Source organism: Protomyctophum parallelum, assembly GCF_964188405.1.
Source record: "Protomyctophum parallelum genome assembly, chromosome: 19".
Lineage (NCBI taxonomy): Eukaryota > Metazoa > Chordata > Actinopteri > Myctophiformes > Myctophidae > Protomyctophum > Protomyctophum parallelum.
In genome coordinates, this window is record NC_139717.1 from 8,285,346 (window position 1) to 8,304,523 (window position 19,178).

At 44.0% G+C, this 19,178-nt stretch overlaps 1 protein-coding gene across 2 annotated transcripts; it reads right to left on the bottom strand.

Annotated features, from left to right (window-relative positions):
* Positions 1 to 4,859: 4,859 nt before the first annotated feature.
* LOC310876576 (E3 SUMO-protein ligase ZBED1-like) lies at positions 4,860 to 6,917 on the bottom strand. 2 transcript variants are annotated; one of them, XM_083790144.1, is made up of 4 exons: positions 6,535 to 6,917; positions 5,732 to 5,918; positions 5,088 to 5,566; positions 4,860 to 4,897 (listed from the first exon to the last, which is right to left on the bottom strand). In XM_083790144.1, the coding sequence occupies exons 1-3, from the start codon at positions 6,843 to 6,845 to the stop codon at positions 5,090 to 5,092; spliced, it is 975 nt and encodes a 324-aa protein (XP_083646270.1). In that variant the 5' UTR covers positions 6,846 to 6,917; the 3' UTR covers positions 4,860 to 4,897; positions 5,088 to 5,089. The 2 variants fall into 2 exon arrangements, with proteins under 2 accessions (XP_083646270.1, XP_083646269.1); XM_083790143.1 differs by lacking the exon at positions 4,860 to 4,897 and having other exon boundaries at positions 5,036 to 5,566.
* Positions 6,918 to 19,178: the final 12,261 nt, after the last annotated feature.

Genomic DNA, 19,178 nt, shown 5'->3' on the forward strand with positions numbered 1-19,178 from the left:
ACACGGGGATTGTAGCCGTTTCTTACGTGGACGCTAGCGGTGGCTAGCAACGTTTAGTTTTCTCCTCCGTGGTTCACATCCCCTACGCTCATCTCCCCCCACTGACTGACATCTGACAGCACACTGTTGAGACCACATGGCACAGTGCACACCCCCATGGTGCATGAATCTTCATTTATTTTTAATTGATCAGTCACTTCTTTCTATGGCCTAGGAAGGATTAGTTGGGCTTTGTGGAATGGTATTGCACATTCATTTTTAATGCAGGGCTCTTTACTTTTAATAATACGAATGTTAAGTTAAAAAAAGAAAAATCACTCAAATTGGCATTTATTGTATGGCATGTATTTGTTTTATCCCCCCACATAATTATTAGTTGCTTTAGAATGACGCAAGGCAGAAGGATTTACTATTCAGCTTGAGGGCGTCATTCTAGTGAACTGTGGCACTGGGAGAGCACAATATTATAAATAGGGACAGCTATTTAATATTGAAACCGTTTTTCAACTAATTGGCTGTTAACGGCACTGTGATTTCATAGGGCAGTACAGCATTCACACAGGCTGCCTCAGCTTCACTTGTTGCAGCTATATTATTATTCCCCTTGCTGCTAAACTGCTGTAGGAGTTACATTAATCATCTAAGGTACCGACTTAACATAACCGCTTGTAAGAATTAATTTCTGGCTACTTAAAAAATAATATGGTAAATGGTGCATTTAAGTATGCTTTACATAGAATATGCATTATACATTCACCCATTCACACACACATTCATACACCGATGGCGGCGGAAACCATGATGCAAGGCACCAACCAGCATTGATTGATTGATTGAAATATTTATTAACAGTTTGTAGAATTACAGTACATTTTAAGCACAAACTCAATACAAAGACTGTTAACTGTGAGTGGACGACCCAATTAAGCATTACACTTGTTTACAACAGGGTCCACATTGTTCAATTCATCAAAACATTTAGAGACATACAAATAGACACTTCTATGTAGTTAAAGAACAGAACAGGAATTCATCATATAGGAAGCAAAAAGGGAAAGGATACATATACAGTGAGGGGGAAAAGGGGGGGGGGGGTGGGCGGTGGGGGGGATTCAGATTTTACAGAGGCCAGTTTCGAATTGCAGCCATCCGTAGGTGCCCTTTGAGAGCGGTTTTGAAGGAGTCAAGGGATTCACATGTCTTAATGACTGTTGGTAGGGCGTTCCACATTTTGGTGGCATAGGAGCGAAAATAATTTAGTCCCTAGCACATCAGGAGCAATTAGGGGTTCAGTGTCTTGCTCAAGGACACTTCGACACCAACTCTGGGGGAGCCCGGGTTCGAACTGGCGAACTTGCGGTTACCATCCAGCCACTCTCACCCCTGAGCCACTACCGCCGCGCCAATTTACATTTGTACTTCATTTTTGCATGTTACTGGAAAATGTGGCAAATAATGTATTTGCCAGCCAAATATTTAGAATTTGAGAAATACATCTGAGCATACATCAGTGACAAATTCAACAGCAAATGTATGGAGTTAAGGAGTACCTTAAGTCCTTTTCATTCATTCAATGTTCCTTGTGCCTTGCATTCCATGTGCTGCACACAGATATTCAGTGTCCATTGTCCAATCTGTCCAAAGCGTTTGAGTGTGAATAATGACCTTTCGGAGGAGCCAACAGAGAGAGACGGGCGGAGAAAACGGCCCAACAGACTTTTCCACCTCGCTCAGCAGTTCCTCAAGTTTGTGTCCACAAACTTAAGGAAAAAACAAACAAATAAATAAATAAAACAATCTGCAGTGTCAGAGGCATTACTGAGCCCTTCTCTTCAGTAAGATCACCCAGAAGTGTGAGGGTGCATGTGCATGCGAGACCTGTGTCAACCTGACCTAATAGGGATGATTATTGGTTGCGATGTCATCCAAGCCTGAATAGAGGCCATTTAGCCACTGCCAACTTTTAAACACCAGCCTGGCTGAAATGATTATGCTAAATGTTCCATCTCAAATCCCCCTTCCTGGAAAGCTGGAGTTTTTGCTGACTGGTGACTGAGTGAACTGCTCCAGCAGGTTCCCATGCACGCGCTGCAATGACAATAGCCAAATGTGTGTGGAGGAAACGTCTGGGTACTGTATTTCATGGCAGAGATGCAGTGATTAGAATATGTGTATCTGCTGACAATGAGTTTTTAGATGAGGTGTAATATTAGAATTGTATAAAGCAGTCATGATCTATGATAGCGGTATTGTTTGAGTAACGGTTTGGCGTAACAATATTCGATGGCAGAACACATGTCATGTACTAATGTTGCGTAATGTTCTTCACAGCATGGTTGAGTGCCAGGGCGCACTAAGTAAAACTTAGTAACACTTAGACTCGCCCCCAGTAATTGCAACTTTTGGGGACAAAAGTCTGACACTGTGTGACTGTACCCAGTTTGTTCTGGACAGTTTAATGCCCACCCTTCCACATCCGATAATTCACATGATAATTACAGACATTATAAATAAACACTTAACCCCCACTCAAGTACCACCAAGGCTCGTGGAAATAGTTGCTTTTGGAAAATAGTAACATATTAGTAATATAATATTAATATAGATAATTAGTAATATTTACTAGTAAGTATATTACTAGTCAGTGGAAAAAGGTAATATTACTGTAAGTGATAAGTTACTTTAGTTACTTTCCAACACTGACCATAATCATACTTGTTTCAACAACCATGGAGGAAAATGGTATTAATTATGTTCATAACGGTGGCAGTTTGCACTGAGCGGCAAGCGATGCGCACAGCTGATAATGCGACACAGGCGACTACTTAATTTGCATTCACGGTGCAGCTAGGAAAAGTTGTGAGAAATTGAGTTTTAATCCCACCCGAACAGGATGAAGTGGCTGACCTTCATGATGAACAATGCAGTATAGCCTTGGAAAGGTTAAATAACCTCAACATAAGTGGTCTGTTTCAAAACGCCCAGAATAAGAACAGAGCACATCCTCCGATTATACTTGAGAAAGACCAATACGTGTCGAAACATTGTATGTCCTGCCTGCTGTGAATACATTTACCTGGAGCGTTACAAAGTGAGTTGCGAGCCATTGCTTTTGTTCTGTTTCAAAACGCCAGCATACAGTACATGTATTAATCAGAGCACTGGGATTCATGAAGATAATATTTATTTGGAATCCTGTGTGCGCCAGACTCTTTCTGTCTCCACCCGGTGCTGCAGTCTGTCTGTGGGCTGCGTGCACGCTCAAACAGCATGTGTCACGGGGGTTTAAATACCGGGAGTACATCATAATTAGATAGCCACATCTCTGTAGGTAATGTCTGCGTGCATTCTTTTACAAAACTTTTTTATGTCGGACAAGGACCCCCCAAATTTTTATGTATTTGGCTACAGACCCCCATCTGTGTTGTGTGCCAGGCAGGGACCCCCAGAAGATATTTGTGATGAGAAAAAAACCTGAGTCATTAAAACTTTTTCCAAACATTTTTGATATTCCTCAAACATTTTCAAGAATAGCAGATGTACAAGCTCACAGTGCCGCACAATGTGACACAGTGTCGGACCTCACTTTGAGAAAACCAGTGCACTGTTTGTTGCTGTGTTTGTTAGGCTAGGTTCACTGCTAACCCTGGAACAGACGAAATGCTGTGTTTGTTAGGCTAGGTTCACTCCTAACCCTGGAACAGACGAAATGCTGTGCCAACCATTCAACATTCATTTCTGACGGTAATCATAGTGTGCAATTGAATTTGCATAGGTCAGCTCTGCTTAGTGCAACCAACCATTGCTGCTGTACTGTGACAGCAGTTACATTTGGGGCTTAAGCTACTTTCATTCCTTCCTGCATGCATTTAGCCTTTGTAGAGAAGAGCAGCACATTTTGCGCTGCCTCAGGTTTGTGACATCACCGCTGTCGACACCTAATTTATTGCATGCTTTAAAGAAGGCAGTGCTCTTTATATCCAAAACTGTTTAACTTTTCTGTCTGTGTGTGTGTGTGTGTGTGTGTGTGTGTGTGTGTGTGTGTGTGTGTGTGTGTGTGTGTGTGTGTGTGTGTGTGTGTGTGTGTGTGTGTGTGTGTGTGTGTGTGTGTGTGTGTGTGTGTGTGTGTGTGTGTGTGTGTGTGTGTGTACTCCTTCCGGGTGCATTCTGGGATGGATTGGGCCAAATTGTGAACGTGCTGGCCGTTGAATATCATTGCACGCGTTCACGTGCCATCATGAACGTGCACAATGATAGTCAACGTACCAGCTTTGGCCCCCGAGCTGCAATACCAAATTCGGCCACTATGTCCATTTCGCCTCAGAGTTTCCTCCGGGTGCACTGTGAATATATTTCCAATCCCATAGTTGGAGCGGTGGGGCGTTGCTATGGGAACCGGACCAATGTTAAAGGCTTCCGTAGGCATCAACCATTATATAGACGGAGTCTACGTTGGGGTATGTATATATACTAGTGGTGGGCATAGATTAATTTTTTTAATCTAGATTAATCTCACTGCAATTCTGGAGTTAATCTAGATTAATCTAGATTAAAATGGCTCATTTGAACTCTGCCGAAGGCATTGAAAATATGTGTGCGCTACCTAAATAATGACCAGAAGTAAATCCTTGAACGGGCCACGTGGCCCATTAGACCAGGAGCCCTATCATAATTGGTAATGAAAATATAATAATGTTCAATACGATGTACGTGTGTTATACATTGTTTATTCAGTTAAAAACGAATAACCATAAACACGTTACCATACAGGCAATTTGGAACAGTGGGTGCAAGAACAACCCCCTTTTCTGGGATATGACATTAATTAAACTGTAAACCTAGAGGTGATGAAGAACTGTTTACAGTCAGTAGCTTTGTGACATGACTTGAGTCCAACCTCTACCTCTACCTCTTCCACCAGTCACTCACCTCCAGTGTGGGGCGTCCCAATCCCAACCCTGGGGCTTCCTATTCCCTCTCCTACTGTACCTCATCAGTACTGGGGTTTCCTATTCCCTCTCCTACTGTACCTCATCAGTACTGGGGCTTCCTATTCCCTCTCCTACTGTACATGATTTGAGTCCAACCTCTACCTCTCCTTCTTCCACCAGTCACTCAGACACACCAGCTTGTTCACATTGTCTGGTGACAAACTAGATCTTTTTTTCTGTACAATGTGGCCTGCTAAAGAGAACAGTCTCTCGCATGGGACAGTTGTGGCAGGAGTCCCCAAGTACTTCTGGGCAATGTGGGCCATCTTACCATAAACAGCAGTGTGCTCTGACCACCACTTCAGTGGACACTGATCTAAACTGGCACTGGGCTCTACCTTGTACCTCTCTACAACATTGTCTACTACTGGTATCTCGTCTTCTGACTCTGACTCTGATCCCATCAGCAGTAGGGCTGTCTTCTTTTGAGGTGGCTCAGGGTTCTCCTCCCTGGGCGGCTGCAGAGCAGGTTCTTCTGCCCTCACCAAGTCACTCAGCTTTCCCCACACTGGCTCCCTCTCTGCTCTGGGCAGGCATTTGAGATCTTTGAAGCGTGGGTCCAGAGCAGTGGCCACCTTTTGATGAAAAATAAAATAAAGATTGATGGAAGAAAATGTAACTTTCAAAATCCTCCATATTTCTTCATGACTCATTCATCTATCCATTTATCAATCTTCTGGCTTAACAGTCTATAATGGTCAGCCAATACAGTTATCTTCTGGTCAGTACGTGTCACATACCTTCAGCCATTCCAGGTTTGTTTTCTCCCTCCGCTGGTTGAGGTCTTTGATGAAGGCAGTCTTGAAGCGCACAATGTAGGCAGGATCATCATCAGAGATCTTCATTGCTCGCAGGAGATGACACAGGGCAGGTAAAACGACAGAGCAGGAGACATACTTTTCCCCACCAAGGAGCTCAGTGACGTACCTACACACACACACACACACACACACACACACACACATTAAGAGGGGTGAATTGACACCAAAAACGACGCCACAATGTCACAGCAGGACACACGCGCACACACACACACACACACACACACACACACACACACACACACACAGAGCATAGCACACAGAGGACAGTACACACACACACAGTTGCACACAGACATCACAGCCCCAAACACAGCACGGCCACACACAGACAGCACAGCCCCGAACAAACAGCACAGCCATACACAGACAGCACAGCCCCAAACACAGCACAGCCACACACACACACACACACACACACACACACACACACACACACACACACACACACACACACACACACACACACACACACACACACACACACACACAGAGCAGTGTGCACTGTGCACACACACACAGCCACACACACACAGAGCAGTGTGCACTGTGCACACACACAGCCACACACACACACACAGAGCAGTGTGCACACACACACACACACACACACACACACACACACACACACACACACACAGCAGTGTACACACACACACACACACCCTCACACACACACACACACACACACACACACAGAGCACAGCACAACACACACTTACTTGCATGGCTCCAGCAGTTTCTCCAGCTTTGCCAACTTCTCATATTCAGCATGTGTTGGGAGGGCCAGCTTGTGGGTCTGCTGAGCCAGCGTTGCGTGCACTGCGTCTCTGTTGCGCCTCAAACGTGTGATCATCGCTAGGGTTGAATTCCAGCGTGTTGGAACGTCTTGCACGAGTGACTCCTGGTCTTGTTCAAGGGATGCTTGCTGGGCATTCAGCTCGTCTGAGTTAGCCGGACTGTGTTTGAAATGTCCGACCACTTTTCGACACTTGGCCAGTACACCATCAAAACCACCATCCCGAAGTGACATTACAACGGCCCTCTGTACAAGATGAGCAACGCAGGGCAAGTGCTCAAATGGTAATATTCTCCCTGCTGCTATCATGTTGGGAGCGCTGTCGGTTCCAATGGTGGTGATTTCTTCAGCTATGCCCCACTGATTAGCGACGTCGAGAAACTGTCTGGCACAAGCTTCTGCAAAGTGGCGCTCCTCCGTTTTAATCACACCTGACGTTATAGGAGAGACAAAGTAGATCAGAATAAGTTTGCTATTAATAGGAGACTTACAATTAGCAGGCTGGCGTTGTTGGGGCTAGCTAGCAAACGTATAATGTTGGCTGGTGGTAAAATAAATCAATCGATCCCTGATAACGTTAGCTAAAGCTGTGTAAATGTTAGGCTGAATTAGCAATATTACATGCCGCGGTGGGGTTGGTTTCAGGTTGGATATTCAGCCAGGATGGCTGGGTATCCAGCCCGAGACCAACTTCACCGTGGTAAATTAATTTAAATTACATAACGTACCTAAGGCGAACGAGTGAAGTTCCCAGCTGACATCGATGAGGTGTACAGTAACGCCAAGGTAGTTGTCGTTTTTGACAGATGTCCAATGGTCCCCAGTCAGTGCTACACATGCCGCCCCGGCCAACTTTTCATCTTTCGCAGCTTTCTCTGCGGCGTACTGGTCATGGATTCTCCTTGTGATAGTTCGTCTCGCAGGTAGTTTGTAAGATGGGTCGCCTGTGGCCGCCTGGAGAAGAAGCTCGAGCCCATCATCTTCAACCACACTGATAGGCCGGCAGTTGATGGCAATCCACTGAGCTAGGAGGTTAGTTAGCTTGGCTGATAGAGTTGGGCTGACGGGCTTGCCACGGTTGCACTCAAACATTGTAGTTTGACGAACACTTTTCCCCGGAGCCATATTAGTGCTTGGCCCGCCGGCAGCTTCGCTATCATCAACCAACGCAAAGGGATGCTTGTGCGTTAGGTGATACTTCAGACTTGAAGAACTCCTACAGTAAGCCATTTCTGCTTTGCACAGGGTGCAAACCACCTTGTTCTTGTCGAGGTTTCCATTGGGAAGCTTCTTGTAAAGAAATTTCCCCTGAAGCAAACCTGGGTTCACAGAGTCCTGCATGCTGACGTTTGATGTGGCACGCCGCACTGTTCATTAATTTCACCCGTGTCCGGTTAGGTTAGGATTTGTTACCGCCCCGCTCTCAGAGTAATTTATTTCACCTTGTCCCTGTTAGGTTAGGACTTCTCCCTCCCACAGAGTAATTCCGGCGTCCGCCAGATAAAACTATCAAAGTGAAATTCCTAGTTTGCTTGCTTTATGCAGTCAATGCAGACCCAGCTCTTAGACCCAACTTTGAGAATAGATTAATGGCGATAATTTTTTTGACGCGCGATAATATTCTCGCGTTAACGCAGCACGTTAACGCCGATAACGGCCCAGCATTAATATATACGGACTTGGGAGAAAAAAGAGTTAAAGGTGTTAGTAGGCTAGTCGATGGAAAGACGGACAACGTTTCAACATCAGTGCAGTGGTTCAGCTTCATCAGACAACATTTCAGCCTCAGTGCAGTGGTACAGCTTCATGAGGTCATGTCAGATGAGGCGGCAGTGTGGCATTTAACCCATTCTGACCTGAGATCAGATTCATACGAGGTTTCCGCCGGACACACACTGGTCTGATGAACCCATTCTGACCTGAGATCAGATTAAAAAAATGTCAGTCGCTCTTCGATTTTTCAAAAATAGCAGACCTACAAGCTCGTATCGCGCCACTCGGTGGCGCGATATGAGCTTGTAGATCTGCTATTTTTAAATAGCTAAAGCATAACATGATGCTGACACCAAAATGGGTGCCTGGTCAGAATGGGTTAAAAACAGGTGGTGAGTAGCAGAGGGCAGGCATTTCAATTTGCCGATGTCCGTGGGCTGTCAATAATGAGACGTGAAGCGCCTCTTTCTGCACAAAATGAGCTGTCGGTGTGAAGAACATCATACATTAAGTCAGCAAGGTTAGGTTAGTCGAATTATCGAATAGAATATTTGTGCAGCCATATGCCAACAGTATGGATGGCATGCCAGACTGTACCCAGCCCCTTACATAAATACATGACATCAAGGTATAAAACGAGAAGATAAGTCGATGTGTGTGTGTGTGTGTGTTAGGGCATTAACATAAAAATCGATTATTCGACTCGACTAGCAAAACGGTAGTCGACCGTATTTCTTTGCTTTTCTACAGCAGACATGCAGCTGTGAGCTCTGTTGTTTTGTTGGTAGTTCGCCAACTTCAGTACTAATCCATTCCTGGCTGATTGTTTTCATATATACAAGCCTACTGTACGTGGGTTTCACTCGTGTAGGTGGGCGGCTGACCGGCAGTAGCACTAGCAGCATTCAAGACAGATTTTATTTGGGAAAATCATATGCGATATGCCTCATAGGCTCATACGCTCAATGTGGACAACTACAGTGTGTAAATACTTTTACTATTGGTGAGTTTATTACTGTAGTTTGTTCAACAAGTTAGATTGGAGATGTGTCGTCCGGTACAGTAAAGTATAGCAGGAGTCCCTCCTCACTCTGCCCAATATTATCCAGTTTGGTGACAGTCAAACTACAGTAGCTCTTGCCGTGATTTCATGTTTCTTCATGCTTATCCAACAAAAGTGCAGGCATTATTTAAAACAAACAGCTATGCCGCACGATCATACTTTATAATAGTCGCGATGGAGTTAAGTAGTTGAACATCTGATTCATAGCCTGGCTCCTGCTAGCTAGCAAACCTAGTATGTAATCATAACCTCCTCCTAGCTTGTAGCTCCTTCTAAAAACCAAAGGAACTGTGGTTGTAACTTGTTGTTTAACATTTAGGGTTGTATGAAAAACATTGCATCGTTCATTCCTCCTCCCGCAGCCCCGCTCCAGTCTCCACTTTACAACTGAACAAATATTGTGAACAACGTAACATGCTATGCTGCTCCGTAGAAGGGTCTTGCGCATCAAAAATAGCAGATCTACAAGCTCACAACTCGTCCATCCGTGAGTCATTGTGGACTTGCAACTTTGATTTGAAACAGCTGAGCTAATTTCGGGCCAATCAGAGTGGCATTCAGCGTAATCTAGTAAGAGAGTGGCGACACTAGCGTTGACTCCCACTGTAACAATGGAATGAGGAAGGTACCCGCTTTGCGGCGAGATCAAAGTGTGTCGCCACTCTCTTACTATTCCACTCGGCCTGCATTTACCGGCTCTGTTTTGCAGTTAATCCTTCACTCGCTGGCTGTTTCAGAACACAATGTTTGAATGCTTGATTGGATGGAATAAATATCATATTTTACCGCCGACTAATCGACTATAAATCGATTTTGATGGTAGTCGAGTCGACTATCAAAAATCACGTTTGGTTAATGCCCTAGTGTGTGTAGGTACGTGTGCGTGTGTGTGTGTGTGTGTGTGTGTGTGTGTGTGTGTGTGTGTGTGTGTGTGTGTGTGTGTGTGTGTGTGTGTGTGTGTGTGTGTGTGTGTGTGTGTGTGTGTGTGTGCGTGTGTGTGTCAAATAATTGTGATTAGGCGATTATAAATGTACTTCTTTCACCACTGGCCTATGATAGATGGAGACTTTAGAAGGCTTACATATGATGTGCCTTCTATCAATGCAAAGGTTGGGCTTTCCTTCTGTACACTTCCTTAGCATAGAGTGAGACAGCTGCTCGCCTCCTCACAACGCCACAACGCACGGACAGCATCACGGAACCTAGCGCCGCGCAGCCCTGTTCTCCAACCTCAGTGTGCCCTCCATTGCACACGCCAAACATTCTAACAATCATCTTAATTAAATTAATTTGCGTCAAAAACAACTCATCTCACCGCAAATCACGTGTCACCAGTGAAATGCATGTTGGGACGGACACAGATTAATACCGGGACACAGTTTTCCGAGCAACATTCCCCTTGCATTCTCCAACGTCTCTCCCCTTTTTCACACCGCCCCCCCCCCCCCCCCCCCCAGGCAGGCATCACACTTATGCATCAGACCCACACGGGGAAAACAACTCGGACCCATACTACAGCTACGTACCTGTACTCTTGCGTCAGTCGACGTGGGTGAATCTTTGGGGAAGCATCGCGGGCAACGCGGGGGTTGCGTGGCACAGGCACCTGAAAGCCAGCTCTGACAGTTGGACGTGGGCATGTTAACGTGAACACGTGCACTGTTTCCAGACCACACTGTCCGCCCCCTCTTCGACCACTGTCTTCGCCATGCCATACACATGGGCTACATGCACGCTGAAAGCCTGGAACTGCCAACGACAGGTTACAGCCCTGCGCGCACCCAGCGTGGCTGCGTGACACACTGAACAGCACAATCTCAACGGAATGCTTATCTGTCGGGGTGGCCAAATGGAGATGTTTTCTTAACCGCCTACCGTTAGCCCGCAACAACAGGGTTTAAGTCCGCCCGGACGGGGACTTATTGTGCACTTTTATCTTAATCTTTATCGGAACAACACAATGACATAATACATAAAGACAGATGCAATGACCAACGCTGCCTCAATAGCTCAGGAAGGACAAAAATAACTAAATTATTTGTCACAAACTTGAGGAACTGCTGAGCGAGGTGGAACAGTTAGTTTTCTCTGTTTTCTCCGCCCATCTCTCTATGTTGCCTCCTCCAAAAGGTCATTATTCACATTCAAACGCTAAAAACATTGCTAAGCAGTACCAATGATGACAAATCTCAAAAAACATCTCATTCTTAACCTGATTAGATGAAGAACCAACTACAACTTGCTTTGAAGCCCAAAAAGCCAACCTCCTTTTAATATCTTATATCTCCATGGGCAGCAGACGGTTAGCTGAGCGGTTTTGGGACCGTCTACAAAGTGCAATTATTCAATAACGTCCATTTATAGGCAGAATATCACCACCAAATTTATATCGCACATCAATGGTGTACTTATGATTATACTTATGTACTACAGCATTTACTTGCAAAAGAAATGTAACATTTATATAGAGCCAGGGTGCTCCATACGCTTTTGATTTTATTTGCACGGTTAGTTATCGCTTGGACATCCAGCAACATTATCTGAGTCATTCCACGAAACCGGTAGCCTACGATTTGGCCTTTTTTCTTTTCGTTTTTGACCGAAGGTTTTACTTTTCTGAATACCCCACAATATTAAGGACATCTTTAGCTATCATTAAAAAAAATTGTATATAGAATAATATAATAACGGGGTTGAAAATAACAGGGTTGTGATTTTTTACTGAAGATGGCCACTGATTAAGAGGAGAACACATGTCATGCATTATATTAAGAAATCAGATATATTGTTGAAATAACAAACACTTTTCACATAATTGTTTTCTATCTTTATTCCATGTAACAGAGTTGAGCTGTTATGCTTTTATGTGAGAGTATAAATTACTCTAAAACATTGTAAAATAAGGTGTGAGATTGCCTCTTTCTGTAGCATGTTGTTCAGAAGACTTGTAGAATGCCACTTCCTGTCACTAATGGGCCAGTTAATTATTGTTATGGAGGGGAGAATGACTTGTGTAACGGCGATTGGGGGACAGAGCTATATAATGCTATTTTAATGATTAATGATCTATTAATTAAAAAACTAAACATGACCAGCAATAAAGCACAGATAGATTTATATGTGAATGGCATAATGTATACATTTTTGTAAATTTTTAATAGTCATATCTCAAGTCCACTTTCATCGAAGGCCATTGGGGACATGAAAAAATTGACAAAATAGGGGGTGTCTACTGAAAGAAAACAAGATAATTTCGGATATGAAGATAAAGTTAAAGGGAACATTTAAATCGATGCAAAAAGCTTTTAAAAATAAATCTTGGTGACTCAATCGATAAAATACAACTTAAAAGATCAGAGGGACTGCAAATCGTACAGGTTTCGTGGAATGACTCATCCATCCATCCATCCATCCATCCATCCATCCATCTCTATTAGTCTACTTTTGTGCCCAAACCAACTTCCCAAGACCATCTGTAAACAATTCCCCCTATCAGTAATGTGATCTATTACATCACATTACCCACACTGAACATCATTTGCTGTTCATATATTCAGAACGGTCAAGGACTAGTATCATTGTCATTGTTAATTTATGAAATACTGTACAGTATGAGGTTTCTGCGATATACAAACCCTCAGTGAGCGAATTATTGGCTTCCACAAATAGCTTTGTCAGAAGCCTACAGTATATCTCATCATGTCTATTTCTCTTTTCGTACACGCAGTGTTACCTCCAAAAACGTAGTACGCTTTACAAGTGATGAGATTTTCATTTTCGATTTTCTGCCCTGTTTATTTTTTGGGCTGCGCTATCTATATGAATTGAGGGGTTTTGAGTCGTGGAAAATGTTTTTTTTGGGGCCAGTGATGGACTGCATCAGCAGTAAGGCGATAAGTGTAGATTTCCTTTCCCCAGGAAGAGCGGATAAGAGACACCTGACGTGTCCAGGAAAGAACACTGCTGCCTAGAGACTTTAACTCTGCCCATAATAACTGCATTATGAACTTGATTTCTGCCGGATTCTGATCATCTATTGCAGTGGTTCCCAAACTTTTTTAGCTGGAGCTGGGACCCAAAACAGAAAATTTGGTATTCACCCGGGACCCAAACTATAGTGCAAATCGCAGCTCTACAAGCTCACAACGCGTCGCTTCACGCTGCGTTGTGTGCTTGTAGATCGGCTATTTTCACTAGTTCTACTTTCATCGCCAATCTATTGTTCATGTGATGTTACCGCAGGCAGCCAGGCATTATCTGTGTATTTGTGCCAACTACTGTACTTCCGGGTCACACAGCCCAACACAGCGAGAGGAGGAGAAAAAGGTTGTACGAGCAGCAGCCGACATGTCTTAGCTTTCGCCAGAAGCGGTAATATGTCGGGCACCATGGGTGTCATGACTATTGTGGGTGTCATGACTATAGTGGGTGTCATGTGGGTGTCATGACTATAGTGGGTGTCATGTGGGTGTCATGACTATAGTGGGTGTCATGACTATAGTGGGTGTCATGTGGGTGTCATGACTATAGTGGGTGTCATGTGGGTGTCATGACTATAGTGGGTGTCATGTGGGTGTCATGACTATAGTGGGTGTCATGTGGGTGTCATGACTATAGTGGGTGTCATGACTATAGTGGGTGTCATGTGGGTGTCATGACTATAGTGGGTGTCTGACTAGTAGGTGTCTGACTATTGGTTGTTTGACTAGTGGCTGTCTGATTATTGGTTGTTTGACTCTTGTCGTCCCATAGCTTCCCACTCTCAGCTGCTAAAGCGGCTCTTTAGCACATGTTGGTACCCTAAACATACATACGGAGTATTACGGACATACAGACATTGGGAGGGACATGGGGACGGACAGACATTGCTGTTCTTTGGAGTGGCTGCACCACTCAAAAATATTCCTAAAAATAAATTTGTTCCTGGGACATGTGAGAATGGTCCTCAGTAAAAAAGAGAGGAAAACTAGATAAAGTGCCCATCGGCACAGGTCTCCACCAGGGCAGGTCAGGTTGTGGCCTCCTGGTGGCGCTATAATAGGCCAATGTGAAAAGGGTGCCATTTCTTCTTGCCTTGGATGGCAATTGGATGATTTGAGGCTTTTTGTTCAAAACGGGCCAATCCTGCAAACGTTGAACTTGAAAGCCAATGTTAGCCAATTAGGATGGAAAATGATATATCGGACAGATCCGTCTTCAACACCTGACTATAGAGATGGTGTGTAAGGCAATCAGTGTATAATCTGAGAAATCCAACAGACTCGTCTTGATCACATGACTACACAGATCATGTGGACCGATTTGCGTGAGATTTGGATGAAATCTGTGCGACCAACATAAGCAATGTGTTTTACAGAAATCGGTCTCATGGTGGAGCTATAACCGGCAGATGTGGAGGGATGCAGGGACAATGTTCTTCCATGGCCTCTACGGATTGCGCATACATAAGTTGTATACAGTTCGATGCAGTTATAGCTAAAAACAGGAATTGGCCTGTTATAGCGCCACCGTGAGGCTGATTTTGTGGAAAGAATTGTGGCATGTCGTCCTCGGCCTAGTGGAAATGTGCGTGTATAATTTCACGGAAATCGCACACTGTGATTTGTGGCATTTTTTCGAAACGGACCAATCGTGTGAGCTTGGGAAGCCAATCTTAGCCAATCAGGATGGAAGATGGGAAATGGTGCCGCCTTCGGCCTGGTGGACACAAAAATCCCATTGTGGGTGTTTCTTTTCTCTATCACTAAACACACCTACTGTACCTTCTATGAAGGTACTGAAAGACCCACCCAACTCAGACATCAGAAACAATATGAAAATTACAGAAATATTATTGTCCGGATGAAAATCACCCATGTTTAGTGTTCTAGGGTTAATATTTTTCTTTTCCAAAGTAGCGGGAATCGTGACGTGTTGTAAGCTTGTAGATCTTCTATTTCTGGTATTTTTGAAAATAAATTGAAAATGTATGGATGTTTTTCAACATGGAAACGTTTGACGATGAAATTTGGAGTAGGCGATTATGTAATCATTGTGACAGGCCTACACGTACACGCACAACCTACAGCAGTGGTTCCCAAACTGTTTCATGTCAAGGACCCCCAAATTGACACTAATTATCCCGCGGACCCCCATTTGAAAAGATATGCCAGAGAAAATCTTTACGACTCTAGCAGTGATTCTCAACCTGTTTAATTTCAAGGACCTCCAGTTTGACATGCATTAGTCTACGGACCCCCATTTAATGGGATTTCTATCTATGGGACCCCCAATTTAGATTGTAAAATCAATGTTAATTTAACTCGGAGTGTACAGATGTACATTTCTACACTCAGAGTTACAGACCCATTAGGGTCCATTTGGTTCCAAACTATCATTTAGCTGGGACCCCTTGGAACTCCCTCAAGGACCACTGGGGGTCCACGGATCTCACTTTGGGAACCACTGACTGACCTACAGCACTGAATCGGAGACACACAGAAAACAGTACATACCTATTCAGTTTGAATGTACTAAAGTAAACAAGTAAAATGGCAATTTACACGGGTGCTCTAGAATGGTTCTCAACGTTTTTGGCTTGGGATCCCCAGATATGCTTTGGCCATGTCTCGCGACCGTCCGTCCTTGTGTTTGTGTCCTTCTGTCTTCTGTCTGTTGCCAGCTAATCTCCCGCACCGTTGACCCAGTCACTACGAAACTGCGCACACACTCAATTCCCAAACATCTGCCTCAAATTTTCCAAGTGGCCTTGAGCAAGACCTTGACGCTGAACCCCCAATTGCTCCCGATGTGCATCTTGCATGGTTTCCTCCGCTATCAGTGTGTGAATGATGGGTGGGTGAATGTAATGCACAATCTATGTAAAGCATTTTGGATAAAAGTGCTATATAATTGCACCATTTACCATTTACCCAAACAAAGACCCCAGTATAGTACCATAGTATGCACAGCAGTATGGTACCGAAGTACCATACTGCTCTGGTAGTACATTTGTGACAGGATTCACTGGCAAACTAATCATTCTTTACCCAGATAACTGCAAAGGACCACAGTTCCACTAATATGCCCAAAGGTGTACGGTTTTACCACATAAACCCTATAGTGTCCCTATTCTGAGCATAGTAGGTGAACACCAAAGTATAAGGGGCAGGGTTTAACCGCTTAACAATGTAGACCTGAGGCCGATTCTAAAAACCTTCTAAATTCTGAGTTTTCTGAAAAAAAGATTGTGTTGCTAACTTGCTATAATATACTGTACATAGCAACAACTACCCCAAAAGGGGTTCCGCGATTGAAAAGTAAAACCCCCAAAAGTGTTTCCCGTCCTAAATGGCGTTAATACTTAAATGTATTATCACCATAAAAAGCACTAAACAAGCCAAGGACAGTAATTCTTTCCTGTCATGTTTTTGAATGACCCACCACTGCACAACAACGATACACTGTGTTACCGTCAGACATCGTCAAGGCTCATAAATCCAGATGACCAGTAGATTATGATTCGCAGCAGTTCTGAGCCGGCAGGGCTTAAAGTTCTCAGTCCTGGGTACTGATTTCAGTCCTGAGGATTTCATAGGGGTCATTTAATGGCATCAGTGCAGATTTGCAAAACATCATTTTCAGTCTTTTTTTCAGTCTTTTTTTGGGCTTTAAACCCTGTCTGAGTGGCAGGGCTCTGAGCAATAAAAACAGACTAATTTAATCTACAGTAGCCCTGGTGGACAGGCTGGGGTGTAAACATGGCAACAAAGTAGAAACACCATTTATCCATGGCTTTTATTTATCACCTACCATATTACAGTTGTAGATTAATATTCTTCATGGGTTCACTGTGACCTCGGCAGTGGCTCAGGTGGTACAGCGGTCCTGTGGGAATCGGAAGGTCTGTTCCAATCCCTGGGTTAGTGTCGCAGTATCCTTGAGCAAGACACTAATCACTCCTGATGAGCAGGTTGGTGCCCTGCATGCTTTCCTCTGTCATTGGAGTGTGAATGGATGAATGTGGTGCATATATTATAAAGTGATTGCTACTATATGCAGTTATGTGCCTTCTTGCGACAGTCGAATACACCGAGCTGAGTGTTGCCTAGCAACGGGGAACGCTGCTTTACGGTAGATATTAGCGAGACCATTCAGAATGAAAAAACAAACAAGTAAAACACATTCCTGGCGCTCTGGGCTTTCAATAAAAACACGTAAAACATGTGCTTTGCAGTGAATGAGTTTAGTCAAGTTTAACTCAAGCTTGTAATACTTGACCCGGAGTATCCACAATTGACTTCGACGCTGTCCTGAGGTTGAGTACTTTGTCCATCCACCACTGGTGGTTGGGGAAGTATTGCTCGAACAGCTTTGACAGTGAGCATATTTATTTTGCAGTTTCTCTCAAAATCGCTGATAATGTTTGGAACATGTCAAACATTCCCCTGTTCACGCCTTCCCCACAGTTCTGGCAGTTTGACTTTCAACACTGCCACTTTATGCCATTCTACTCTGGAGTGACAGATTGAGTTTAGTGAGCAGGTTGAGTGTCTCACACAGTTAAGCAAGTTTTGCGGCTCCCATTCCTCATCATTGAAATGTGCTGCCAGTGGTGACTTATCCTGAATGAATCCAGATGTTCATATCCTGATTCCTGCCACAATGTTCTGCTGCTTTCACACGGGCAGATGCCTGTCAGCATTCTCTAAATCCCTGTCTCTCAGCTGGTGCACAAATTGGCCTCCATGCCTTTGATCTACCGCGCACCAAACGTTTTGACGACGCATGCGCACTGGTGCACCGCTTGTGTGCACCCCTGTATATTATTCTCTGGCATCGGTATTCGGTATTCGGTATTCGGTATCGGTATCGGCTATTGGAAACGAAAAGCGTTTTGGGACATCCATACTTTTAACCCTAGAACACTAACCGAAGGAGAAGTAAATTTTTCCCTTTTTTTTTAATAATACGCACGTTTTTCACAGATTTTGCCCTCCTATGATAGGGCCCCCCCCATTTCATTTTTTTGTGAAAAGTCTTGATGAAATACCTCAACATGTATTGCTGTACTTCAATATTTTGATATATTTGTTATGGAATATTTAGCTACCAATTAAATACATTTGTACTTTCACTCAAGTGACATATTTTACACAGGCCCTTGCCTTGTAACAGAGTATTTTAATATTGCAGCTATACTTTAACTTAAGTGAAAACCGGTGTGCTACGGAGAAAACTGGTGAGTGCATCCGTCCAGCCTCCGTGTTATAGGCTCTGTTTTGAGGGACAATCAGATTAGCGGTGCGGCGGGCGGGCACGTCGAGAGGGCACTGGCTTTAGGGATTGAAGTCGACCTCCGTCCCTCCCGCGACACTTTCATTAGAGCCATATCCACCAGGGGAAATGAGACCGCTGCATTCGGCTGCGTCAGAGTCCTGTTGGAGACGTTAGTTTGATATAGCTTTAGTCAGTCTTTTGAATGAAATTCCATTTTGTCACGTTTTAGTCATCTGAAATGTTTGTTTTAGCCTAGTTTTGACTCGACTAAATAGTATCCCGTATCCATTCATGTATTTTGTTTTCCTCTGTGAAAAAGGTAGTCGATGAAATTAACACTGCACCGCCGATCCGACGGACTTGACACCGGGTACTGCACTCCCTGTGGTGGTGTGGAATGCGTGTGCCAAATTTGAAGTCTGTGTGGTGAACGGTTATCGAGTTACGTGGATTCTAGACATGCACACTTACGTACACACAGAGACAAGGTGCATTAGATAGATAGTATTATATAGTATTCTTGAGTCGTGCAC

Bases quoted from the DNA above. Each gene is read 5' to 3' on its own strand.
- LOC310876576 (XM_083790144.1), bottom strand. From the start codon at position 6,845: ATGTCACTTCGGGATGGTGGTTTTGATGGTGTACTGGCCAAGTGTCGA. The intron at 5,919-6,534 runs GTAAGTGTGTGT...GTGTGTGTGTAG, and splicing joins AAACTGCTGGAGCCATGCAA to GTACGTCACTGAGCTCCTTG. The intron at 5,567-5,731 runs GTATGTGACACG...TTTCATCAAAAG, and splicing joins CAAACCTGGAATGGCTGAAG to GTGGCCACTGCTCTGGACCC.